General features: G+C 29.6%; 2 protein-coding genes and 1 long non-coding RNA gene across 6 annotated transcripts in view; 1 reads left to right on the forward strand and 2 right to left on the reverse strand.

Annotated features, from left to right (window-relative positions):
- Positions 1-8,304, reverse strand: part of LOC136981826 (protein stoned-B) — a 96,477-nt gene extending 88,173 nt beyond the window's left edge. The window contains exon 1 of the mRNA XM_067278205.1: positions 8,185-8,304. The gene's annotated coding sequence lies outside the window, so the exon portion shown is untranslated. The remainder of the gene's footprint in view (positions 1-8,184) is intronic.
- Positions 1-27,695, reverse strand: part of LOC136981827 (muscle M-line assembly protein unc-89-like) — a 79,077-nt gene that overhangs the window by 17,519 nt on the left and 33,863 nt on the right. For 2 of the 4 annotated variants that reach the window (XM_067278206.1, XM_067278209.1), the window contains exons 4-5: positions 15,174-17,417; positions 8,250-8,385 (exon numbers count right to left, since the gene is read on the reverse strand). In XM_067278206.1, coding sequence (XP_067134307.1) covers positions 15,197-17,314 — 2,118 coding nt within the window. In that variant the 5' untranslated portion in view covers positions 17,315-17,417 and the 3' untranslated portion in view covers positions 8,250-8,385; positions 15,174-15,196. Of the gene's footprint in view, positions 1-8,249; positions 8,386-13,679; positions 13,690-15,173; positions 17,418-27,695 lie in introns of those variants that run through there. The other 2 variants (XM_067278210.1, XM_067278207.1) reach the window with 2 other exon arrangements.
- Positions 26,771-27,122, forward strand: LOC136981816 (uncharacterized). Its single transcript, XR_010881774.1, has 2 exons — positions 26,771-26,927; positions 26,988-27,122. It is a non-coding gene; the product is annotated as an uncharacterized lncRNA (long non-coding RNA).

The raw sequence follows: 27,695 nt of genomic DNA on the forward strand, positions 1-27,695 counted from the left end.
ATGTACTTAATAAAATACTTTACTCTCACTTACCTGCTCACTACTGCTTAGTAGCAGGTGTTTCAAATGCATTTTTCCACTTAATGCACTTAGTTTTATAATGTCAAGTTTAGTTTTCATGGTAATAGAGCAACATTTCTTGCATTTATCTCCACTGTTAGGTTTACTGTTACGTTTTGGATGCATTTTTTAAGCACTAATCATAAAAGTTTATAAAAATTGCAAACAATAGCAGAAAATGCCATTATTCTAATGCCTCCAACTTTGACACCACCTCAGCAGTGATGATGAAATGTAAGAATTCACATAAAAATGAAAAAATGACAATAAGCAATAGAAATAAATTTTTAATAAATGATGTGGATTTATTTATTTATTAGTGGCTAAAGACTGACTTTGCCACCACTTCATGACCAGCAAGAGAATTTCAAAATCTACCCAAAATTTAAATTTTAGATTGATGGTTAAATTGTTCATAAGTCTGAAAAGTTCATAAGCAGGGGAGCTTGTATAATCTAAAATACCTACAGTTAAATTTTTTTTCTTATTGTAAATTATAAGTTATATCTAGTGATATAGATAATGCTGAAAAAAATCTAAAATATTAATTAGAATCAGAGTTTTTATTTATTCTTTTTAAGTATACTTTTGAAAGTTTTACTTGTGCTTTTACAACAAAATTACTTTTTAAGAGAAAATTTTTACAATGAGTAAATAAATGTGTGTTTTATTTCAATTAACAAATAATGACATCTTTCAGACTAATATTATGGCAATCAATTTATTAACAATAATGTAATTCAAGTTAAATTGCCATTGAAATTATTAATTGACATTTGCAGTAAATTAATATTTTAAAATGTAGCTTAAAAGATTAAAGAATTCATTTTTAATAGATTTACACGTAATCCACACATAATATTCTTTTGATAAAGTCTTCATTAAAAAATTGAAACACAGTATAAGTAAACAAATTGTATTCTGTAATACTTATTTTTAATATTAATTAAAACTAAAAAAATAATTTATGGTTTAACAATATACAATATTAAATATTTACAATGATTTCAATTCAATTATTCTTTCAGAGTTATCTATAGAAACATCTAAATACTAAAACTTAACATCATTGAAAAAATTATGTTCAATAGAATATGCTGAAAAAAAATCAGTTTGTAAAGTTTCCAGAATTTAAAAAAAAAAAAAAAAAAAAAGTGTGGCACTAAATGAAGTCCACTCCAATACAACAGCTTTCAGTATTAAATTTTGAAGAAAAATTTCCAAGAACTTTACCAAGGTAGTTGAAAAAAATTTTTAAATAAGAAATCCTATAGTTTTTAGATGGCTTGAAGTAATACAAGTTTATAGAGAAGTTAAGCAAGAGCAGTATGTATTTTATCCTTGTTCTTGGTGATGATAATAAAAACAGTAATAGAGAATTTTATATAAAAAGACACAGATAGAACAATGCTAGGAATGTGTTTTTAACAAGTGTATTTAATTGATAAGAGATGAAATTGAATTTAGAAAAGTTGAATATATGGAAGAAGAAATCTGAATTATCAAGATCTGAAAAATAGAGATGATAAATAAGGAAGAAAGGAAAGAGAAAAATATTGCTGTCTACTCAATAGAAATGGGTTAGGAAGAAAAAACGTCTATGTAAATGTACATAAACTAATTTCATGTAGATAATATTTAGGAATAGATTTAGTTTGTTTTTATCATTATCATCTTTTAACTTGTTGAATTTATTTTTAAATGATAATTATTTGCAGATAAGTTAACCATAGATTTCCAGATAATTTAAAATTATACAAATGTTGGATTTTTTTGAATCTAAGAATATTCTAAATGTAATGTCTTTGAATTAATAGCATCATGGAGAATAGGGATACAGCACAAGGAGATGCTGGGATGAAGACTATGTTGTTTGCTATGTCCTATGCTAATTTCTATTTTTTGTTAATGATGAAGTATCTAATAAAGAATTAAGTATCGTCAAGTGCTTGTAATTCGTTGTCCACCTAAGTACAACAAAAACTTTAGTGCAAGGATCAAACTGATGGAATACAGGAAACAACAAACAGAATTTTTAGTAAGTGCTTCTTGTCCTTTTTAATTACTTATATATTATACTTTTGTCCACTTTGGACATTCTTGTGAACTAGGACTTGTTATACCAAGCGAAAAGAATCCCATAATTTCAAATTAAAACATCTTTAATGTAACAAACCTGTATGCCACTACATTTAGCATTTCTGACCAAAGCCCCTTCTAAGCAGAGGATAAAAATAAACAAAGTTAACTAAACACTGCAAAGCATGAAAAGTAATGATGGCTAATGTAAATGTGGTTCCATTTCCAGTTATTATTAGTAAGAAACAAGATATTTTTTTTGTTATATTTAAAATTCTTAGAATCTGCATTCAAAACAAATTCAATGAATGAAATAAATAATTCAATTTTTGTTAAAATTATTAAGAATTGTTTAATATGGCTTATAACCAGTGGTGATATTCGAAATATTTAATGAAGGGTTCGCTAACAGAAAATTTTTCCCTAACAATCACAGACAAACAAAATGGAAGTTTTGGCTAGAAATAAATAAAATACCTTTTCTTGTGATATATCTAATAATCAGTGGTGTATTTGGAACATAAGGGGTCCTGGGCAAAGACCAGGTAACAATGGTATATTAGTGCTGTCGACCTTTGTTTTTGTTTATTTTTTTTTTTTAGGCAGAGAAATTTTTCACTCTGAATGGCACTTACTTAGTAATAGAGCAGACCTTCTACCTGGCAATAAATGTCAGGCTTCCGGTGCTCCACTTTATTTTCAAACGTTCTCTGTTTCGCTCAATGCTTTACAGAGAGTTGGATACACTATTGCGGTCGTAGCCGCTACATTTTTTTTTACCGACATATATTCATATATTGTTACATTCAGCATATTACATTTTATATATTTAAATTACATATTATTGAAACAATTAGTATAATATGTAGATTTTTTATAATTCCATGTTGGCTGTTTTGTACTTTTCGTACAAACATTATAAATAAAAATAAATACAAATACAAAATGTAAAATATATGTGGAGTTGTTTTTTTTTTTTTTTTTAAAGTTAATGATAGTATTAGAGTCTACATATGTTTTATGTTTTATTTAAAAGTACTTGAGATATTTTAATTAAGGTTTCATAGATAACCGCTATGTTTGCTTGTCGTATATTGGCACTTCCTATTATCATCGTATTTTCATATTACCACTATAGTATCGAAACGTTTCTGTACCTGTACTAGTATCACTGTCACTGTCACTGAGTAGGTACCTCCACAATTTAACACTTTAATCTGTAGAACTTTCACTTATAACACAATAAGTATCACTTTCTTGTAGTACTTTCACGTGTAGTTTCTTAAATCACTGTACAGCCATTCCTCTTGCTCCTCCGTCGTATTTCCATATTATTTGTAGCACTTGTAGTACTTCCAAGATTATTTTGTTTTTCATGATATCATCTCATTCATACCACTTATTTCATTATCCGAATGGCACTGCTGATAATAGACAGATGTCATCATCTCTCGTAATACAATATCCTTTTTATTTTGCTGTCCATAGCCTGACATGTGTTCCACAGTCATCTTGTATTATCTCGCTTGCGGGAGATTGTGGGATCTCACTTATGACTGGATCTAGTTTCAAGAACTCTCTTGAATCGATCGTGATTAAACCTCGTTTCGGCCGAGATTGAAATGGTTGAGAAAGATCGCACCAAGGCATAGTCCCTGACCTTGCTCACAATCTAGATTGAAGTGCTCAGTGCAAACAAAGTATAAGGCTCTAGTTTAGTAGTGTTACAGAGTATAATATGTATATTTTAATATAAATACCGAACCTGTTACCGGTGTAATTTGCGTGAAAAAATCTTCTTTCCACAAACGTTTTCGAGCTTTCCAAACAGCTCTTCTTCAGGTAGAGAAAAAAGGTTCCGACGAAATACCTCGAAAAAAGACGAAAAAAGAACGTAGACATTTAAATAAAAACGGAATCTAAAAATAGAATGCAGATGTTTAAACAAAAATTACGGAATCCGGTGTAATTTTCACGCAAATTACACCGGTAACAGGTTTGGTATTTAGTATTTCATCCCCAGTGTCGGAGTGAAGAGTAATTTTATTTTAATATATTTTTTAAAAGAAACAAAAACCACTGAGAAATGTTACGTGTGTTTAACAAGGTTTGGGAAACTGAAAATTTTACTAACAGGTTCAGCCGAACCTGTGCAAACCCGCTGAACATCACCACTGCTTATAACCTATTTACACCTTAAAATACAAATAAATCTTTTGGACAAATTGTCAAAAAATTAAGTTTGTCTTTTATCTGCACCTAAAGTTATTCCTGTAAAAATGTATGATCAAAAAATATACATGAAATGCAACAAAGAGATTCAGAGATGGTAACCCAATTATTTTTGGCAATATATGACATTTAGCAAAAGATTATTAGTGATGTATAAAATTTACAAAGAGATAATCAGAGATGACCTCCCTCTTTTGCCAAGTGATCTATATCACAGTACTATCCTTCTAGGAATTCACAGTAAAGCCACTTGATGCAACTCTCAAGCATTCAAAGAAAAGAAAAAGTATGAAATTTTCTGTGTTCCTTACATACCATGTTATACAGATAATATGTTAAATACAACATAGTTGAGTTGATAGTGTTCATCTACTATATTGTGTATTGAAGGTTGAAATCTTAACTTCTTTTTTAAAAGTTTTTCTCTACTTTGCATTGAAACCAATTATTAGTGCAATGTATTTATTTTTAACAAAGAAAAACCTGTATTTTGTAATAAGATTTATTTGTTATGCAATAAAAAGTTGCAATAATTTTTCACTTTTTTCACAATTTTTATTTATAAAACATTGTATTATATCAGCAAAGGATGTTGAGTATGTACAAAGTTCCTTTCTTGCTATACCAATAATTCAACTAACAAATTATGGATGTTACGTGATATGAATCCATTCAGCAATTGATTACAATTATAATACGTTAAAATGTGAACTATGTGGCTCCTTCAACTTCTTCATGTTACTAATCAAATATAAACATCTATAAACCTGATTTTTAGATTAAAGCCAAAAAATTGCCAGAAATCAGTCCAAAACAAGTTCTGTTTCAGGCAGATTCTTTTCTTCCAGAACCTTCTAAATTAATTATTAAAACATTAATTTAATTATTAAATTTATATTTGATTATTAGTAATAACACAGATGTAGCACAATATAATGCAGCAATTGTTTAGCTTTTACTACACCAATAGGCTAACATTTAAAGGGAGGATTTTTGTTATTGTGTAGTCTTACTATATAGGGTGGGCCAGCGAAAACGAAACGGCAGAGTGTTCGTGTTCGTCCAAGCAAAGCGCTTGAATAGGTCGATTTTACTCTCGAGGGGACATCTTTTGCAATAAAGTTTTTGCGATTCTGAATACAACAGACAACAAAAAATTTTTAAAAACTCATTTATTTTGTATTAACTAAACAAACATTTTTTTTCGAAATAAATGTTTGTTTAGTTAATATTCAGAATCGAAAAAACTTTATTGCATAAGATGTCCCCTCGAGAGTAAAATCGACCTGTCCGAGTGCTTTGCTTGGACGAACACGAACACTCTGCCGTTTCGTTTTCGCTGGCCCACCCTGTATATCTACATGCAAATATAATATTTAAAATGTTGAATTACAATGAATAGAATGTTTAAAGTGCATGGTAAATAATAAAATACTAATTTTCTTTGTTAAAATTAGAAAAATATTTTGCAAAATACTGTAATCTGTTTCAAATGCACATTAAAGAAAAACTTTTAAAAGTACGAATTTGAACCTTTAACACAAAAGTACATTATTTGAACACCTTATCCGCTTGGCTATGCTGCTGTTAACATACACATATAACACAGTACATAAGGAACAGAAAATTTTATTCCTTTTTCTCACAAATACTTGAGAGTTGCACAAAGTGGCTGTAGTGTGAATTACAGGAGGTAGGGCTACAGTATATACAATAAAAAAATATATATATATATCAAACTCAGTAAAATCAAAGAGTGCCAACTCTTATGGTTTCCTTGTAAGTGAGGTGAGATGCTAAAAGATGCATTTCTTTCAGGAATTAAATCCAAAGCATTACAAAAAATACTCTTTAAAGAACCTGATGATGTATCTTTATAGAAAATTTTAAAAAATCACTATTGCTTTTGAACTGGTGAAACAATGTTATAAATATTAAAGAAAAGAAGTTAGTAAAGTTATTAATTTCACTGAGAAAAAGATGCTAAATAAAAACCACTAGACAATTCTAGATAAATGTTTTAGATATAATTCTCTATCTCAATTAATTAACACTTGCCTTCAAAGTAACAGAATGTTATAGTGGTAGGAAAAAATTGGCATTTATCCAAGATGTGTAGATATAATGGCAAAATAGTTATGCAAAATAAGGCAAATTCACTTAAATAGGTAATTGGAATGTAACAGCAAATTTTTCATAATAAATATATTTGGAAAACCTATAAGATGAATTTTATTAATATAAATGTTACAATTGATATAGCCCAGCAGTAAGCTTGATTTCTGAGAATATACTTAAAAAGTTTCAAGCCCTTAAATGAAACTGCTGTAAAACTTACAACATATGGAAGTAGTCCAATACTGGTGGTAGGAAAAACAAATTTTTGTTAAGCACACAAATAAATATTCAAAAGTGTTTATCTTACAAGTTAGATATAACTAACAATCAACCAATCATTAAATGGAAAGAGACAAGCTGACAAGTGAGAGAACTATTGGTAAGGGTGAGAGATGACTTTTTTCATAAATGCTATTAATGAACATGGAAATCCATCCCCAAATAATCTTTTACAGAAAGTTCCTTTATTATTTGGAAACAAAATAGGATGTTTAAAAGACTGTAAAGTCAGTTTAAAGGTTGATTCATAAAGCAAACCTATTTGTTGTGAGGTGAGACCATTACCATTTGCATTGAAAACTAAGGTAGAAAAGGAAATTGATCATTTGATAACTAAAGATATCATGCAGATCTCTAAATGGGCTGCACCAACAATACCTATAGCAAAAGAGAATCAACACATCAGATAATGTGGGAATTTTAAATGATCACTTTAAAATTAATAGTTTTAGTTGATGATTTTTATCTATTTCCCAGAATAGAGGCAATCTTTACTAACCTCACAGAAGAAGAAAAATTTGTAATTATGTTTGTATGAGCTTTCTAAGGAGATCAATATCATAAATACCAGTAAAGAACATTTCAGTTTCCAAAATTACCTTATGAAATTAGTGGTATCAAGTGTGTTTCAAAAAGTCTTAGAAAAATCTATTGAAAGAGTTTTAGGAATAAGTATTTATTTAGATGATATACTCATTAATGGAAAAAATAACAAAGAACACCAACAAACTTTAAAAAAGGATTCTGGGATAATACTTAATTTTTTTTAAATGTGCATTTCTTTTTCCAGCATTTAAATATTCTTGATTTAAGAGTGATAAAAAGAATAATCCACTAAACAGATAGTATATATAGAAAGATCCAGCACTCAAATATATCTAGTCTTAGAGCCTTCTTAGGCTTAATGTATCATTATGAAAAATTTATATCAAATCTTTGAATCTTTGTACACTTTTATATTTGTTTTAAAAAAAGATATAAATATAGCAAAAAAGTATGTTGAAATACTTTCATCAATAGTTCAAACACCTTCACACTGGACTAAATAATTTCATCTCTGGGTAACTGGAGGTTTTTTGAAATGTGTAATACTTTCATCAAGCTTAAACATCTATTAACTGGTACAGAAGTACAACATTATGATCCTACAACATGCTTAATACTATAGGTATTAAGCATGTCATGCCTCATCTTTACATGAGTCTGCAGTTCTTTCTTACAGATACCCATAGGATTGAAAAACTTATTGCTTTTGGTCCGTAAAGTATAAAACAAAGAGAAATTATGCTCACATAAAAAGGAAAGGATTAACTTTAATTTCTGGAATAAATAAGTTCAAGCAATACCTATCGGGTTATCAGTTTATATTAATCACAGATCATCAGCCTTTAACATATTTATTTGCACTTAACAAACCTGTTCCATAGCTAGCTTCATCCTGTATTAAGCATTGGGCTTTGCTATTGTTGGCATTTGACTATCCAGCTACAGTTCAAAAAAATCAGAAAAACTCTAATGCTGATGTATCATCACATTTACCATTGTCTGCAAAGGAATGTCCAAAAGATGAAAGTCATGTCCTGATGATTCAGAAATTTGGTGCAATCACACTTTCAGCTAAAAAGAAACAAAAGAAAGAAAAACAGATCAAGAAATCCTCTATTATGTAAAGTCCTGACACATGTATCCAGTGGGTAATTGTAAGTATCTCAAAATATGTTCTTTTATAGAAGAGAAAATGTTTAAAATTTAGATGTTTACTATAAAACAATAGCATTGTTATTTCTGAACACTGAAAAAATATAAAATTTGGTGTTACAAGATTTAAATTCTGTACAGTTCAGCATTATAAGAACGAAAAGCTGGCAATAATATTGCTGAACTTTCCCAGCATTCTTTGTTTTAATCTTTAATAATTGCTATCATTACTTTTAATTCTTCATATTTATGTAAAATTACTAATACAAATGATTTGTCATAAAATGAGGGTTATTTTAACACTAACATTATTTAAACACTATTTTAAAAATATTACCTACTCACTTCTTCAACATATAATCTTTTGGTCTAATTTTGATGAAAATTATAATTAAACAAAAACAAAAAATATTTATCTCAAAGAACTTCATATATAGTTTTTTTTATATATTCTAACCCAGACCCAACATTGGGGAAATATCAATTTCTTAAAACTAATTTATTAATATAAACATATTGAAAAAAAGAACCTAACTGGTTTATTCTGTCAAAATTTATTTAAAAAAAAAACATCAAAAAACATTAATTTTGGTCTGGAAGTGATTTTTAGAAAACTTCCAAAATACATTATTTTTGATAAACTGAAAATTTGTACAAATAAAAACAATTTCATAAGTTGAAAGCTTTTTGAGATATAGCCCCCACTCCCTTAATATCTTCCAAACCAATGGCCTGATTTTCTTGAAAGTTTCTAGAAACATTTCCCACTAATTAATAAACCTCCCTACAAAATTTCAGATTTTCAGAAAAAGACATAGGAGTTATTAAGCTTCAAAGTGGGTGAAAAAATAATGTCCCCCACAGTAAAACCTCCAAAGCTTTTTGCATTTCTCAACATTTCAATGTCTAAAGTCCAAAACTGCAAAAATCTTGGGGGCCATTTTTTGACCAATTGTGATACTTGTAAGGAACTGAGTCCGAAAGTTATTTTTATTTTATTATTATTTTTCCGTTTTATTATCTTTTGTTTGGGGTTTATGTTTATTTAGGACGAAGGTTCCCCACCACTCTCTTGTTAGTAATGAAAAATGAAGATAAAACAACTCACGGAGAAATAAGCGCCATAGGAAAAATCTTGCGCACTTGCGCTGTCCGGCGGAAGTAACAGTCCGCAGAAAAAAAATGGAGGGGGGAGTCCCCACAATCACTAGTAGAGAAATACTTGATAAACCGTCTTAAACATCCCAGAAAATTATGATAAATACTTTGTAAACGGTTTATAAGCTTTGTCGGAAACTTAAAGCTGCCAGAACAGAAAGTTAATGTTAGCAACTAAGTATGTAAATAAGAGGAGTAACCCAGCTCAAGTGTGACGTCACAGTATAAAACCCGTACGTTAACCGAAGGAGGAGGGGTGATTTCCAAACAGAGGTAAATTCCAAATCGAGGTGACTGTGAGAGCGAGGTAGATTCGAAAGCGAAGTATTTTCTGATAGAAGTCCAGATTGATAATTGGACAATCCAAGGTGCTAAAGAGGAGTTCGATTGACGATTTGACGATATTGAAAGTATTGAGGAAATAGTTTTCTTCGTATAGTGAGGTGACGGATAGACGTTTAATTAGTAAGAGATATTGTTCATAGTTTCTAAGTATTTGATTGTCGAATTTCAAGGGGAATTACTATTAAGTTAAGCTAAGTAGCTAAGTTTATTGTCGGGTTGACTTGTTGATTTTCGTTAATAAATTTTGTTTGGAATTATTGATATTTGTACGTAGTACGTTCTAGTTGCTAATTAAATATATTTGAACTTTTGATCTGACTTGATATTTGTCGTTATTATTACTAATTTTTCGGTGCACGCTTAAAAGCCCAGGCCTGGCAAACTAATCTCGAATCCGCGTAAAGTACCCGTTAGGTTAACGGAAGTTTCACCGACCGTAATTATAGTCGGTTTCCTAAGATACTAAAATTAAGTACTTTACATACTTTTCCTTTTGTTATATAACAGTCAAGAGTGTAAAGAATGATGGCATGACAGTATCATAGTGACCAAAATTAGATGAACCAAGAATTGATAGTCAAGTCAATGTGAAGAATGTCAGAAAGCAGCTTCTCTGTCAAAAGTGATGACAAAATGGTCATGACCTAGTTCACTATGGGAAAAATTTATGTGGATATTTCTGGACTATTTCAAAATAAATAATTAGTTTTAGTTTATGCATACAGTAGGTGACCTGATCTAATGATTTTAAACAATATAACTTCTAAACAGTTAATCATCCAAGATAAGCTTTTGCAATTTTGGCCCTCTCAGAACAAATTATTACAGATAAAGTTACATAATTTGTATCTAATAAATTTGAATAATTTTTGTAGAAAATAATACTGCACATATTTATACAATGCCTTATCACCCAGCAACAAACAGTCTTGCTGATTATAAATTTCTTAAAAACTTGCACATAAAGAAAATAAGTAATGATGAAATAGATTTGGAGACTAAACACCAGAGACTTCTTTATTATAGAACAGTGCCACTAACTGCCACAAAATATTTACCAACAGATTTATGAAAAGAAAGCTGAGGACAGGACTGCTTTATTTCGATCTAGTAACACAAGATAAGAATACCCTCATAGTGCAAGATGACAAAAATTTTGTATTAAATGTTCCAGTATCTGTTTATGTGAAGAATTATCTCAGATAATCAAAATAATAAAAATTTTAGTTCTGTCATTAGATATACCAGGCAAAACAACATAACCAAATTAAACCTAGAATTGTAACTCCAAACTCTACTAGTTCTAATAATGGAGTTCTAAATATAATAGTTTGACAAAGAAAACTTGTTATATTGATTATCCTCAAGACAGAACAAGTAATAGTGAAACACTGTTACCGGAAGGAAATAGAGATGAAGGCAGAGCTACTGTCATTTCGCAAGCAGATGAATAGAGACAGCATGAAAAAATAACAGCAGAAATCAGGATGAAAAGAAAACAACATGACCAGATCATAGTAGAAAGCTTAAAATATTGTTATTTGAAGCAAATACATAGAAAACCATTTAAATATTGAGATTTTTGTCTTTCTTAAGTAGAGGAAAAGTTGTGGTGTCTTTGGATACAAAATTAATTGTAATACAGGTCTGTATATCCCAATTAATCACTTGCTTCTTTTAATATAAATAATCAACATCTTGTATGTACAGATAATGTAAAAGATTTGGGAATTCAATTCAATTGTAAGCTCACTTTTAACAAATACAGAAAAGTGCAAAAATAGATATACAGTTGTTATTATGGGAAAAAAAACATAGAAGAAAAAACATGGTCACAAGTAAGGAATATGACATAATAAAAGATAAAATGATAACTATAATTTTAATAATGAACACCAAACATCTGTATTTCTCAGATTCACTTCTATATACCTATTTTTACACCTATTGCATGTTAAAGCTGTGTCAAAAATCTAGCCAATTTAATGTTACTGCTAGAAAATCTCTTCTAAATCCATTCTAAGGTTCTATTTTTATTTTCTTTCACAAATATACAATCAAGGGTAGATTATACGGCATTATTATACAAACATGGCTGCATTCTATCTATTGACCAAAACCAACCATGTGAGCAAAACATAGTCTTATACACAAGTTATGTAATTTGCCACTTACTACTAACAAAATACTAGGGAAGAGATTGAATTTACCCAATTTTATGTATGTACAGATACGAATTTCCAGCAACTCCTTTAATCTGGACAGAATTATGAGAGGGAATTTGACATTCCCACAACCACCAGATTAGTTTACAGATGGCTGTGTATGTAGGTGCATTTATTTACACTATTTACACTGCACTTGATGATGATTCTGAAATTTTATGATATTCTTAATTTATTTTGCTTAAAGTTAACCCTAGCTATGGCTTCTAAGAAAGATGAGAGTTTCAGTGATGGTATCAAACATTTTTTACATTTAATATTAAAGTTTCTAGCAGTCAAATGGTATAATTTAGATACATGGGAAGTGTATAATTTGTGAGCTAGAAGTGTGTCAATGAATTATTATTATATGTAACCACAGTTGGTCTAGCAAAATGATTAAACCAACAAGGCTTTGGAATCAAGGGTGCCAGAAATTTGGTGGTATGCCTGTATTATTTATTTTGATAGAATTTTATAACAATTTTACTTCTGTATTTTGTTTTTTTTTGAAAATTTTTTTATAACACTAGTGTTAATGCCTATTTTAATGTACCACAGACAAGATTATGCATTTTTCAAAATCCAGTTTTGATAGTATATATTTTGAAATACTTGATTGTGAAGAATTGTTTTTAAATTTTGATAATATATATCTGTATGTAAATGATTAATGTATAACTCTTGACCTAACTTATTGTGTTTTTATATGGTTTTAATGCATTTTATTACAGATTTTGCAATTTCTTTGGGAGGAAACAATATTTGTTATTATTGACATGACATTGCCTTAAGGATTTTAAAATAAAAAAACAAAACAAAAAAGTTATTTATTGAAAAAGTTTAATTTAAAAATGTTAAAATTTAAAAAGAACTCTACAGCACAAACTGTTCTATTTACTTAAAACAATGTTCTATTGTTAATTTAAATTGAATCTTATGCTGGAATATTTGATTCCAAACATTCAATCTAATTAAAAAATTTACATGATCTAAAAATAATTAAACGGTTAGTTTTCTATTTTCACTAATACTCCTCTTTAAAAACGTTTGCGACCCGAATACTAACCACTCCGGTTATCTGGTTTTTTCGTAAGTGTATTTTTTGTATGAATTTCCGGTGTGTAAAGAAGATTGAGACGCCTCTTTAAACACATTACTGTTGGTGCTGGACTGTTCGTGACATTTTCTACATATAAAAGACTCCACAAATTCAAAATACAATAGAAATATTTGCTTTAATGTAATATAAAAATTTAATTTTTTTACACTTAGTCTGGATCAAAGAGACACATACATCCAGGCTTATTACACCAGTGTATGAGATTAATACACAAAATCTTTAATGAAACTCCACAATAAATTATGGCTCTCTTAACGTGTACACAATATAGAACACTCAAAATGCATTTGGACTCAATATGTCCCTCATCAGTTGGTGTTTATATATAAATTATGAAAATAAATTAAAAAGCCATTGTAAATATGAAGAATTCACAATTATCACAGGTAATGTCTCACAAGTGTAATAGTTTCACAATCACTTCTTAGCCTTGGGAACAAATAAGCACTTCAGTTGAACTAGCTGAAACATCTTACCACACAAATGAAACACTGGACAATTACTACGCACTACCACACATCACCTGAATTCGTCACATTTACAATGGCCTTTTAATGTATTTTTTATGTATGAATACAACTGATGAGGGACGTATTGAGTCCAAAATGCATTTTCAGTGTTCTATATTATGTACATTTTAAGAGAGCCATAATTTATTGTAGAGTTTCATTAAAGATTTTGTGAATTAATCTCATTTACTGGTGTGATAAGCCCAGATGTATGTGTGTCTATTTGATCTAGACTAAGTGTTAAACAATATTAAGGGCTAAAAGCAATAGATTATTCCATTGTAATATAAAAACTTCAAACAAAACAAAATCAAGTGCTTTGTTTTGTTCTTTTATACTCTTTTAAGAAAAATATTTCTATTGGACTTTTTCCATATTTTATATATATATATATATATATATAGTCAGAGTATTAGTATTAGATGAACTGTGTTAATATATTTGATTTGTTATATATATTATATATATGTAAATATTTTATATATTCAAAGAAGTAAAATCAATGGGATCGGTAATATATCTAAGAAAATCTTAGATATATGTGAAATGCATTTGGGAGTTAAGAATTTAATAAATAAAAAGTTTTTGGTTGAAGTATAGTATCTTTTCAATAATCATTTGCACGCTAGTTAAATCACTTGAAATCGGATATAAAAGAGTAGTTTTACTTGAATTTTAATCTGAAAATAATTTTTACTTTTAGAGTTTACAAAAGATTTTCTTATTTTATATATGTATATATTAAATGTCCCAAAACTAGCATACTTCATCTAATATTCTGACTTAAATTAAATAAATGCACATAAATTATTGTTAAGAAAATACTGATATGAATAGTTATAATCAGTGAACCAGCATAACTATTTTTATGGTGAATATTAAAATAGATCTTGTTTTCAGGTCTGTTTTAATATTCACCCTAAAAGTATTAAATTAGCTATTTCAGTATATAGGACATTAAATATATATATATTTTTAAATTTATTTTTTGTTAAAAAATGCATATGATATGAAAAAATTCAGTGGAATATTTACCTCAATGGAGTACAAAAGAACAAAAAGCATTTAATTTTGTTTTATTTGAAGTTTTAATATTACATTAAAACAAATATTTTTATTTTATTTTGAATTTGTGGAATCTTAAATATGAAATGCTACACTACATTTAGGTAGCAATGTAGCAATCTTTTTGATACTGTGAATTTATGACTATACAAAAATTTTTAAAATTTTCTTTTTACACACAATACTATAATAATATTGTCTCAATTTGATAATGTCAAAAGAAATTCTAATTAAATAAATTTTTTAATATTAATACCAAAATAAATTAATAGTTTATATATATAAATTATTAAATATTCTCACCTGAAAATGAAAAGTAACGTATTTCATTGCTCTTTGTCTTCTACAGAAAAATTCTGTTTATCAGATGAAACACATTTACTATTTCTGTTCTGAGATAAACAATCATCACATAGGAAAGTTAAATCACTTTCACATTTTTTATGACATTTACAATTGCATTTATTAATATCAAAACTTTTAGGAATTTTCTCTGCAAATGTATCTGTTTGTGAATCCAAAATAGATTGTTCTGTTTGTTCTTTAGGAATCTCTGTAGCACCACTTATTGAAGAATCTGAATCATGCAAATGTTTACTGTTCATATCAACATTAACATTATGACATTCACAATTACATTTATGACAAATACAGGAACAATCTGTAAAGACACTTTCTTTATTAAACTCCTCAGACTGAAAATTATCTCTAAAACTTTCACCTTTATCATCTATAACATTTTTACAATTTGCATTTTTCTTTGAAATATCTAAATTATTTGGACTTTTTGTTTTATCATCAGTGATATTTTCAAACGTAACCCAAGAATCTTCATTAGAATTACTATTAGGAATTTTACTTGGTGATTCTGTTCCTAAATTATATTCATCAGCTGTAGGACTTTTTAGAGGTAAAACAAACTCATCTTCATTTTGAGGTCTTTTATTTAATCTAGGGCTATGTAATCCTTCTTCACAAAAATCTTGCCAACTTTTTAAATTTCCTTTCTTGGGACTTTTTGGTCGTAAAATAAATTGTTCACCAGGCAGAGATAAGCGTATTTTCTCAACACCAGGATCTGGTGATGGTGTAGCTGACTGAATAAAAGCTTCAAGAGGGGCAATATTAATAGGTGTTGTACTTCTTGGCCTTTCAATTGGAATAGTAGTCACTTCTAGTCTTTGTTTTCTTGTTGGTGTTTTAATCTGAATTTGAGAAGCTTCTGGAGGTAGAAATCTAAATTCTGTCACAGGAAATTCATCAGTGTCCATAGAATCTTGGTTTAAAAGATTTTGAGCTTCATAATCTTCTTCACTATCTCTGGTTTCTAGTGTAGTTTTAGATTTGTCTACTTCAAAAGTTAATTCTGATTCTGAAGACTCATGATCATGATCATGTTCACCTTCTTCAGAATCATGGTGTGGAATAGATTCTTTTTTGTTTGTATCTGTTTCTATTTGAGCATGACTAATATTATCATGGTCTTCAACTTTATGTCTACTTGTGGTAGAAGGTAAACCATGTATACTTTCTAATTCAATATCGGTTGGCCTAACTCTTTTTTCTTCTTTTTTAATTATTTTGTTATTTAAAAGCTGATTCTGAGTAATATTTTTATTTAATTCTTCCTTACTTGTTACTGTCTTATTCAGAGTTTCCTTAGTTTCAGAAATTGTTTGAGAATCAAGTTTACTTTCAACTTGTTTTGAGGGAGCAGATCTGTTCTTTTCAATTTTTTCTGTAATTGGAACAGGTTGAAAATCAGCAGGTGATTTTGGTGGAGATGGACTCTTGCTTTTTGGTGATTTTTTACCTCCAATTTTAAATAATGATGATAAAAATTTACCCTTTTCTTTTTTAGAATCATTTTTATCATTTGTTTCAGTATCAGATTTATATTTCATGGAAGAGTCACTCTTCTTCCTTAATCTCTGAGGAGAACCTTGTGGTGATCGACTCCTGCTTCTGCTTCGACTGCGAAAAATGTCAGTCCAAGATCCCTTTCGATGACTATCTTCTCTAGTTGGTCTACTGCTTTCACCAGCAGATAATAAAGAGCTGACAGAGCCTTTTTTACCTCCAGTGCTGGATAAACTAGTTCTGTCATCTTCTTTTCCTGTTTTCAAAAGAGATGAAAGTGATGAAGTTTTTAAACCTGGTACATGACTTTTAACACCCTCACAGGGTGTAATAGTAAACTGTGAATCACCATCACTGTCAAACTGAGGAGTGGATAAAGCAGATGCAGTTAAAGTTCTAGGAGTGGAAGAACCATCAAAGTCTGTAGGTCTACTAGACTGACTATTAAGTATATTTTCATCAAGATCTGCCAGACTATCAGGACTTTCCAATTCATCAGAAGGTAAATCTTCAAAAGAAGCTAATGGTGCTGGTCCTGCTCGAAGTTGTCGTGATGGATAACTACCTTTTTTCACTTGTGCCATGGAAAGAGTACCATTCTATTAAATGTATCAAATAATAAATTCTTTCATCCATGAACTACAAAATTGATAATGATGTTTTTTCTATATTCTGCATTAAATGAACCTGTAAATATTAAGTTTTTAATATTTTACATGAAGCAATTCATTGAAAAACACACTGTCCTATCATTAATATTCAGGCATTTCAACTAATTAATAAATTTTTTTATCATCAGAAAACTTTTAATTGATTCTGAAATCTTTAACTTCTACTACAATTTTTAGATTCTACAGATTTCTCTATCTTTTTTTGTGTAACCTCTAAAATATTTTACCATTTGTCCTTCACAACATTGATCAGAGCAGGCTTGTCTCTTGGGCAATCTCTTCTCATATCTTTAACAATCCAATAAAAAAAAGGATCTCAATAAGATAGGATCGACATTATAAGCCAGCTAATCCATCTTAGATATTAATATTCTCAATTAATCAATCACAACTAAAATCTTATGACACTAATGTTCTCCTGTTGATAAATGATACAGAATATTCTCAAAGTATTCCATATACTTAATGATATAGGTCTGTGAGAAGCTGATATTAAGTTAATTAAATAATTGAATTACTTAAAGTAATATTCCAATCTAATACCCCCCAGGGAAAAGGGGCAAACAAAAGATCGCCAAGAAAGAAAAGACTAACCCAGAAAAAACCTACACACATCCTATTTCCTGTGATTTCTTGATAGATAAAACCATTTGAATATCAACAAGTATTACTAAGGTGCACTACATACACTGACCTTAAGTCACCTCTGGCCCTTTATTCTGTGTGTTTGACAGCTGTTATCAATTTTGAAGTAGAATGAGTAACAATACCAGATAGACAGAGGTAATAAATTTGATAAGACATTCGATCTCTGACAATTAATATAAACAAACTGCAGACACAGATCGAACCTAGAACAGGTTACATCATCCGATGCATTAGTCAGCTCCACCGAAATGGGTATAAAAAAAGGTTGCACACGCACCTCGGGGCGATCGTCCAAAGGAAGCCTCCAGGCCAGTGACACCGTCCGAACCTCTGCTTGACACTCCAAGGACCTCTCGGAACTTGATCGCTGTATTATCAAGGTAATCACATAAAGACTGATATAACTATTCTACCGAGAGAGAGATTTACAAGTTAGTAGAGTAGTACAATATTACAGTTGAATTGAGTAGTACAATATTACTATTGAAATGAAATCTGCGACGGTATTTCTATGAGAGCGTGTTAATTAATGTCACGCTAACACAATTATTAATCGTTTATTCGCATTACACCTTCTATTTTTTTTTTAACTTTCTTTGTATGATTTTAGTTTATTAAATATGTTCTATGATCAATGCATGTCATCCTTGAGTACAATCGACACTTTATCCTGACCGCACCAACTCTCCCTACGACACTAAATTACCCTCATATGGCCATACCCTGATAAGGAAGCTGATAAGGGGGGTAAAGCTCGCAGCTTAACCCCCTCAGTTCTCACAGGTGAATATATGATTGGTCAGAACAGATTCTAATATTTATGATTTTTTAATCAAACATTTGAAATCAACTTATAAAAAAATATTCTGGAAATCATTATACTATCTGAATATTAATGATAAGATAATTTATATTATCAGTTTCTAGTTAACATAACATTTTAATAAAACTATTGAAAGTTTTGTTTGTTTTATATATATATTACATAAATACAGAATAATATTTCATAAATGTATAAACAATAAATTTATTTATTTCAAAATGAATATCTATAGAAAAGAGAATTTAACAGCTGGTTTAGTACTCTCTCAAGAATTATTAAGAATTTTTGGAAATAGAAAAATAAATTTAAACAACCAAGCTTAATAAGCCAGATTATTTTCAGGCTTTAACAAAAAAAAAAAAATGATTAAATTAATGAATTTGATCTGAAAATAGGCAGTTAAGCTGCATTTTGTATAATAATAATAATTAAATTTTAGATTATAAATACAAAATGATGTCCTAACTGCCTAGCTTTAAAGTCTCAAAAAAACCTTATTTACATCCAGTGTAGAACACAAAATGAGATAAGTGGTATGGTACCTGTAGACTAAATTTATTAATTTAATCAATTTTTATTAAAATCTGAAAATAATTTTGTTTATTACACTTAGTTAATTAAAAACAGAGAAAAATCAGAATTTCTTGTTTTAAATTTTTTTTAATTAAAACATTTTAAATTTATTAATTATGTGCAAATAAAGAAAACTTGCTGTTGTAGATTTGTCAATGCATTTATGATCAGCATCTATGGAAAGAAGTTCTTATTGAAACTGATCATCATCCATTGAAGGCAATCTTCAAAAACCTTTGACAGAATGTCCCACAAGACTTCAAAGGAGACTCATATTACAGAGATATCCTCTCAAAAATATTGTACAAGCCTGGAAAAGAACTTACAAAGTTACTTTATAACATGCATTTGAAGTGCAGCTGACATTGAATATTGCCAGAATTTATTTCTGGTTGGGCATTTCTCTCTGCTCAGTCTTCTTTCAAATACTTGATGACTATCCATAATTACTCATCCTTTTGTGTGGCTTCCTTGTAAACTATCACTTATAGTGGGATTTATATCATTTCTAAGCAATTAACAATCAACTGGTTTTTCAATAGGTATTGGTTTAGCTTTTATTCTTGACAATGAATCCAGAATAAATAAATTCTGGCAATATCAAAATAAATTGCATTTAGAGGATAAACTGGTTTACAGATTAGGAAGACTAGTGGGTATCATTCATACTTCAAATATGTTCAAGCTTTAAGCCTCACACAGGAAAAAATAAATAAAAAGGAGAGCAATGTCAATAATGTTTTGGTCAAGAATGAATGTTTGGTCATAGTTGATTCATTTACTAAAAGATATTCCACCTGTCAAAGTATATAAAACAATAGCAAAAGCAAATATTGCTAAGTCACTCTGTAACACCATTGTTATGGCAATATTGAAGTATGGATCTATTATTCAATTATGAAGTGGAGAAGTCAGGATGATTATAATTAAACAGAGGTGTTTACAGCTCTGTGTAGAAAGAACCATTGGATCAAATGCAACCAAATTTGGTGGCCATACTTTCCTGACAATTGATTTGGTAAATAAAATGTTTAGTTCAAAAATTTCTCAATATGGAGAAATTTAGTGCTAATGTCACTGCAATTTGTATATTATATAAGTTATGAAACAACTTTAGAATTTATAAAGATTACAAAGCAAATTTAATGTATATTAGTGACAAGTCATGGTGCTTACATTACCTCATCATATATTACTTGTTAACCATAAATTGAACAACAGTCCTATCAAAGGATCAACGCACACTTCTGATAGGCCCTCGAAACTAATACTTGTAATTCTTGCTACTGGTGAGTCCTTGGTTAGTCACACTTCCTCTATCTTTCTAATAACAAAATTCTTAAAAATGACAAGACGCACTGCATACATTTTCAAATGACATAACATGCATCCGTGACAATCTATCATTTGTCATTTTTGTTTTATTGTCTTTTTTTTTTGATGAAAACATAAATCACTACTGGTCAAAAGCAACTTTTGATGAACAATAGGAGTAATGATCTCCAACCACTGGGACTTCTCAAACAATCTGAAATTTTGTTTATACACATATATATGTAAAACATTTTGTAAAAGTATATACTGTACTTTCCAGCATATAAGCCAACCCCTGACTTTTGAGAAGATTTTCCTGGGTTAAGAAGTCGTCTTATACGCCGGAAAATATAGTATGTGTTTGTATATACAGTCGAACCTCTCTAAACAATACGCTTTACAACAATAAACCCCAATACAATGATAAAACTTTCATGGACCCAGCCAAAGTCCTATACAAATACTGTAATTTATCACCCACTTCAACGATAGTAAAAACCCTGATACAACAATACAACTATTGGAATGTGTTGGCACAATCCATAGCTGACTGATGCATGAACCATGTGGCTCACTAATAATGTTACCTACGGATTCTTCTCGTGCTCTAGCACACAAACAAATAAGATTAGAAATGAAGTTAAAAGCATTTAAAGATATCAATAGTGGAATGAAGCAAATAGAAATTGCAAAGAAATATGGATGGTTTTTCTCAGTCAACTCTAGCAACATTTTTAAAGAAACAAAAGGAAATTGAGTGCAGTGTAGTAGATGGAAACACGAATCCTTCTAGGAAACGTATAAAGTTACCTAACTGTGATGATGTTAACGATGCAACATTTCATTGACTTAGAGAGATGTGGCACAGAATGTAACAATAAATGGGCCAGTCTTGTGCTAAAAAGTAATGCATTTGGCAAGGATGGGACACATGGAATTTAAAGATAGCAACAAATGGCTGCATCACTTCAAATAAAAACATTGCATTATTTTCAAAGATGAGCAACAACACTAGAAAAGAGCAATAATCAGCAAAATAAAACTTCTTAAAAAGAGTCCTATTGAAAAAACATGAATACTTAATACAGTGTCAATGCTGTGAAGGAGGAAAAAAACCAAGATTAACTAATTGTTCCAAAATCCATCCTTTAATAATGTGTAAACTGATGTTTAGATCTAATGTTTCTAACTTTAGTATATATGGAATAATGCTACAGGCTTGATATATATTTTATCCATTCTTTACAGGCAGTTTATTTCATGAAGTTTTGAATATTTATTAATTTTTTGCAATATATATATAGCTTGTAAATTGTAGGAGTTTAGAATGGATCTCTCTATGATATACAGGTATCTCTCATATAACACTAGTTACATTCCAAAAAATGTTATGCAAATCTATGGTATATAAAACAAAGGACTTGTGCAACAACATAGGCTTACATTCCAGAAGTTAGTAACAAAAAATAATAGTATACTTTTGCTAAGAGAAATATGTTTATTAAAGCAATCAATAATTTATTTCCAATCAATAATTAACTAACAATCACAATCAAAAGTACTGTATGATGCATTAATGTTAATTTTAGTTGAATGAGGACATTTTCTTTTTACAATCTTCTGAGCTTCTTTGCTGATCTTGATAAGAAATATCAGCAGCATTTTTATTTTTTTTATTTTCACCATAAAAATTTTTTTGACAAAAAAAAATTTGTTGTTAATCAAAAATTTGTTCTAGCAAGTCTGTGTTTGTTCAGTTGAGGACAGTGATTTTTTTCCAGAATATGTGTTTGAATACTGAATTGTTCAAGTGCCAAAATAACACTATGTCATTTTTACAAATAATTACTTACCTACAGTTAAAAAAAAGGTTAGTAATACTTACCTAAAGTGTTTAAATAAAGTTTACTAAATACAAAGCTTAATCTATAAAAACAAAACACAGTGACAGTCTTAAAGGCTAAAATCTGAAAGCAACAACAACAACACCTAGTTGATAGGAACGCTAGGACAACAAAAGAAAAATTGCACTGTTAGTTTTCATTAAACCTGACAAAAGGCAAAAAACAAATTGGAAATTTCAATATTCTAAAATCCAAAGGCAAATTTGAGATAACATGAGTGCTTACTTGAATAAAAAAAATATCAAATAAAGGGTTACATATGATTCAAAAGATAGCTTGTACACAAAATTGCCCTTTTCATCCTTCTTGTCCAGGTCTGGCAACGATATAACATCAACCTTAGGATAAATGTGAGACTTAACTTCAATTTTTGTCATTAAGTCACTCCCGAAAGTGACTGTATGTGTGAAGGCTATCTACTTTGGACTGAATTGTCTGGCATTATTTTAGGTGAAGCACTTAACTTGTAAGAGGTGACTTTTTTGTTTTTGAATCAAGTTGATACTGGGGATAGGGATTGCAATCCAGCAGTGTTTTGAATCCAGCTGGATTTTTGCTGGATTGAAATCATTCCAGCTGGATCCAGCGCGGATGTATTTTTGGTGCAATAAAATGTTATCTATCTATCTATCTATCCTGCAATTTATGTTTTTTTAATGAAATAAAACATTTTAAAAAAATACTTTAAAAGCTTTTATTTAGACTGATCACTATAAATCAGTAAAACTTCTTACACATTTAGGTAGTAAAATTAACTTTGGTTCGGTTTAACATTTGAGATAGAGATAATTAACTTTAAATGTTTAGTTAGATTATAACTATAATGTAATCTTTAAGTTAAATAATAGCAAAGGTAATTCTACTGATTAATTTATATTAATATATTATAATAATGTAAGGACGGATAATCAGTGGCTAAGTGGCTATCAGTCTTACCAGATTTCATATATATAGACTCTACATATTAGTCTGTAGTTATTTATAGGTATGTAAAACTATGTACTGAAAGTAAAATAAGTTAAATAAACTACACCTTTATCAATCCAGCAAAATTTAATAAAATAATAACGTTTTCAATCGTTTTTAACGATCTTCCTCGGTTACAAAAAAATAGAACATTAAATATAGAACATAAAATGTGTTCAGAATAAATATGAAAATTAACGGAAAACGCCCAACGGACAAAATATAGATAAACAAACAAAATAAATAGCGGAAAAAATATATACAGAGTGTTTTTTTTTAAAACTGACGGTACTCAGAAACATCTGTAGAGCAATCTAGCAGCCGGACTGTCGCTAAATTTGGGCGAGTGACTAAGGACGACATGGAAAAGAGATTCCGCAAAGAAAAAAGTAGTACCTAAATTCGCCGGTAGAGGAGGATTTGGCACTGTTGTAGCGAAAAAGCTACCAGCACTTCACTGAAGAAAGGGTCATCAGTCGCTTTTTTCCACTTGCATGGCCGCCTCGCTCCACGGATCTAACCCCATCTTACTTTTTTCTGTGGGGTTACTTAAAGTCCAAGGTCTATCTTAGTAGTGTCCCAAACTTGATGACTTTGAAGGACAACATTTCTCAAACTGTGATGAACATTCCTGCGGACGGCCATGTTTCGTTCGGCCATAGGAAACATGGTGTTCAGGATGCAATGAGTTGTCCAGCAGGACGGTGATCACATTGAAAAAGGGAAAAGGTTATTTGCTGATTAAACTTTCATTATTACACTGAAACCTCTGTCTGATTATTCATTCGTGTGTTTGTTAATTGCAGCTGGATTTTATGCAGATTCTTAGCTGTTTTGCTACAACAGCGCCAAATCCACCCCTACCGGAAAATTTGGGTACTACTTTTTTCTTCGCGGAATCTCTTTCCCATGTCGTCCTTAGTCACTTTCCCAAATTTGGCGACAGTTCGGCTGTTAGATTGCTCTACAGATGTCTCTGAGTACCGTCAGTTTAAAAAAAAACACTCTGTAGCCTATATAAGATCCAATGAAACCAGCATTGTCCGTTAATAACATTAATTAACACACTAAAAATAAAAAAATTTTTAGTTAAATAACAAGTAAAAATTATACTCTTTCTATTTCCGACTTCGAGGATTCTATGAGCCAAAACAGGACAAACAAATAGCAAGGAACAACAATTATTTTATTAATTTATCCAAATGCATTTCGCCATCCAGGCCTCATCAGTGGATACATCAGGATGTTATTCGTTGATTACGTTTTATACCCAACAGCCGTTCCCAGCATGCATCAACAATCAATCCAGCATTCAAATTAAGTAAATTTACATGTTCGGCGATACAGAAATGTTCTACAATTTTTCTTTCTAAGTTATTTTCTATTCTATACAAAATTTTAGTATTTTTTATATTTATATTACAATTAAATTTTTGGCAATGTAAAAACCATGCTGATTCCGTTCTTCTCAGTCTAATGGCTGCCTCATGTTCCCGTACTCTCAACTCCAATCTTCTTCCGGTTTCTCCAATGTAATAGTTTGGATTTCTACATGTACATGACATCCTATATACGACACCGGCGATTTTAAATTGGTCTCTGGGCGAATTTTCATTGTTCATTATACTAATGATGTTAGACATCTTATTCTTTTGACTCGCAACTAGGCATACAGAGAATTTTTTAAAAATTGGTTTATATTTTTCAAAAACTTTAGCAACATAAGGAACCTTTACATAAGAAATATCTTCTATGCTATTTTTAACATTAAATCTACGTTTTAAATATAAATTGTACCACTTACAGAGGATATGTTTCGGATAATCATTTAACTGAAATTTTTTAAACAATTGTTTTACTTCGATGTCTATGTTTTCTTGCTGGGTTGTTCGATTTAGTATTTTCCTCAATTCCATAATAAAGACATTCCTTTTATTTTCTAAAGGACAGTAAGATTTAAAGTTAATGGTTTTACCATTATTACATAGTTTTTCATACTTACTAAATGATACACTTGTTTCTTCTCTTTTTATAGTGACATCTAAAAAATTCATTTTATTTTGTTGTTCATCTTCACTTGTAAACTTTCGAATGGGTGATGTAATGAAAATAGAAAAATCAATAATAAGATCAGCAATTAAAAAGAAAGATAAAGAGATTTACAACTTACGTAAGAAATGTAAGTTTTTAAAAAAATATAATAGAGATAATAATATACAAAATAATCCCCATGATCAATATATTTTAAACAAACAAGTTAAACTAACCAAAAAATTTGATTATCCTACTGCAGTTGAGAAACAAGAATGGATTAAGAAGTCAATAATTAACCTTACTGATGTTGAAATACCAAGTGATTATTTAAGAATCCTCTCTTTAGGTACGAGTATGAATCTTCCAATGCAGTCTAAGAACATGCCAATAATTGCGGAAATAGAACATGCAATAAGGAAACTTCCAGGAAGTAAAGAAGAACAAATCAAACTAAGAACAGCCATAAGTAAGGACTTAAATAAATTTAAAGGTGAAAATCAGAATAGTGGTTATATTATAGATAAAAAAGCTGTTAAAATAGCTAAAAAAATGAAAAGATTAATTAAATTTTTTAATAAAAAGCATATTTCTTTAGTCATGGCAGATAAATCAAAGCAATTGGTGATTATTAAAAAGGAGGAATTGTTATCCAAAAAATTAGAAATAATTTCATCGGATGACTATGAATTATTATCAGGAAATCCTATTGAAGAAATTAAAAGCAATCTTACTAAATTAATTAAAAAATACAAGAATAAAATTCCAGCCAATCAAGTCAAAAATATTCTGGACTTTAATAATGTAAGAGAGCCTAAGTTAAATGTAAGAATCAAAACACATAAGCCTGGTAATGCTTGCAGACCTCTTGTAGATTTTAGAAGAACTGTTTTGTATAACTTGGAATGTTTTTTGAAAAACCTCTTTCAGAATATGGAGAAATCAACCTATAGTATTCAAAATACAGAAGAACTAATTAACGGATTGCTAAAAGGTAACTATAAAAAATCTTTCCGTATTATGAGTTTGGATATAAAGTCTATGTACCCATCTATCACTTTAGAAATGATAATAGAAAGTCTTAAAACATATAACGTCTCTGAATATATAATAGAACTTGTTAAATTTGTATTCAATAATAATTACTTTAAAATTTCTACAGAATATTATAGGCAGAAAAAAGGCATTGCCATGGGATCGGTTATAGGACCAAAATTGGCTGATAACTATATGAATAAAATAGATGAAAGAATTTCAAGTCTAACAGGTATTAAATATTATGCAAGATATGTAGACGATATAATAATAGTTTATGATTCTCAAACAGTTTCATCCAAACACATTGAAGAATATGCAAATGGATTACATAAAAATTTAAAGTTTACAAGTGAAGATGAACAACAAAATAAAATGAATTTTTTAGATGTCACTATAAAAAGAGAAGAAACAAGTGTATCATTTAGTAAGTATGAAAAACTATGTAATAATGGTAAAACCATTAACTTTAAATCTTACTGTCCTTTAGAAAATAAAAGGAATGTCTTTATTATGGAATTGAGGAAAATACTAAATCGAACAACCCAGCAAGAAAACATAGACATCGAAGTAAAACAATTGTTTAAAAAATTTCAGTTAAATGATTATCCGAAACATATCCTCTGTAAGTGGTACAATTTATATTTAAAACGTAGATTTAATGTTAAAAATAGCATAGAAGATATTTCTTATGTAAAGGTTCCTTATGTTGCTAAAGTTTTTGAAAAATATAAACCAATTTTTAAAAAATTCTCTGTATGCCTAGTTGCGAGTCAAAAGAATAAGATGTCTAACATCATTAGTATAATGAACAGTGAAAATTCGCCCAGAGACCAATTTAAAATCGCCGGTGTCGTATATAGGATGTCATGTACATGTAGAAATCCAAACTATTACATTGGAGAAACCGGAAGAAGATTGGAGTTGAGAGTACGGGAACATGAGGCAGCCATTAGACTGAGAAGAACGGAATCAGCATGGTTTTTACATTGCCAAAAAT

This window comes from Centruroides vittatus, unplaced genomic scaffold (assembly GCF_030686945.1).
Source record: "Centruroides vittatus isolate TY-2023 unplaced genomic scaffold, ASM3068694v2 contig_796, whole genome shotgun sequence".
NCBI classification, from domain to species: Eukaryota; Metazoa; Arthropoda; class Arachnida; order Scorpiones; family Buthidae; genus Centruroides; species Centruroides vittatus.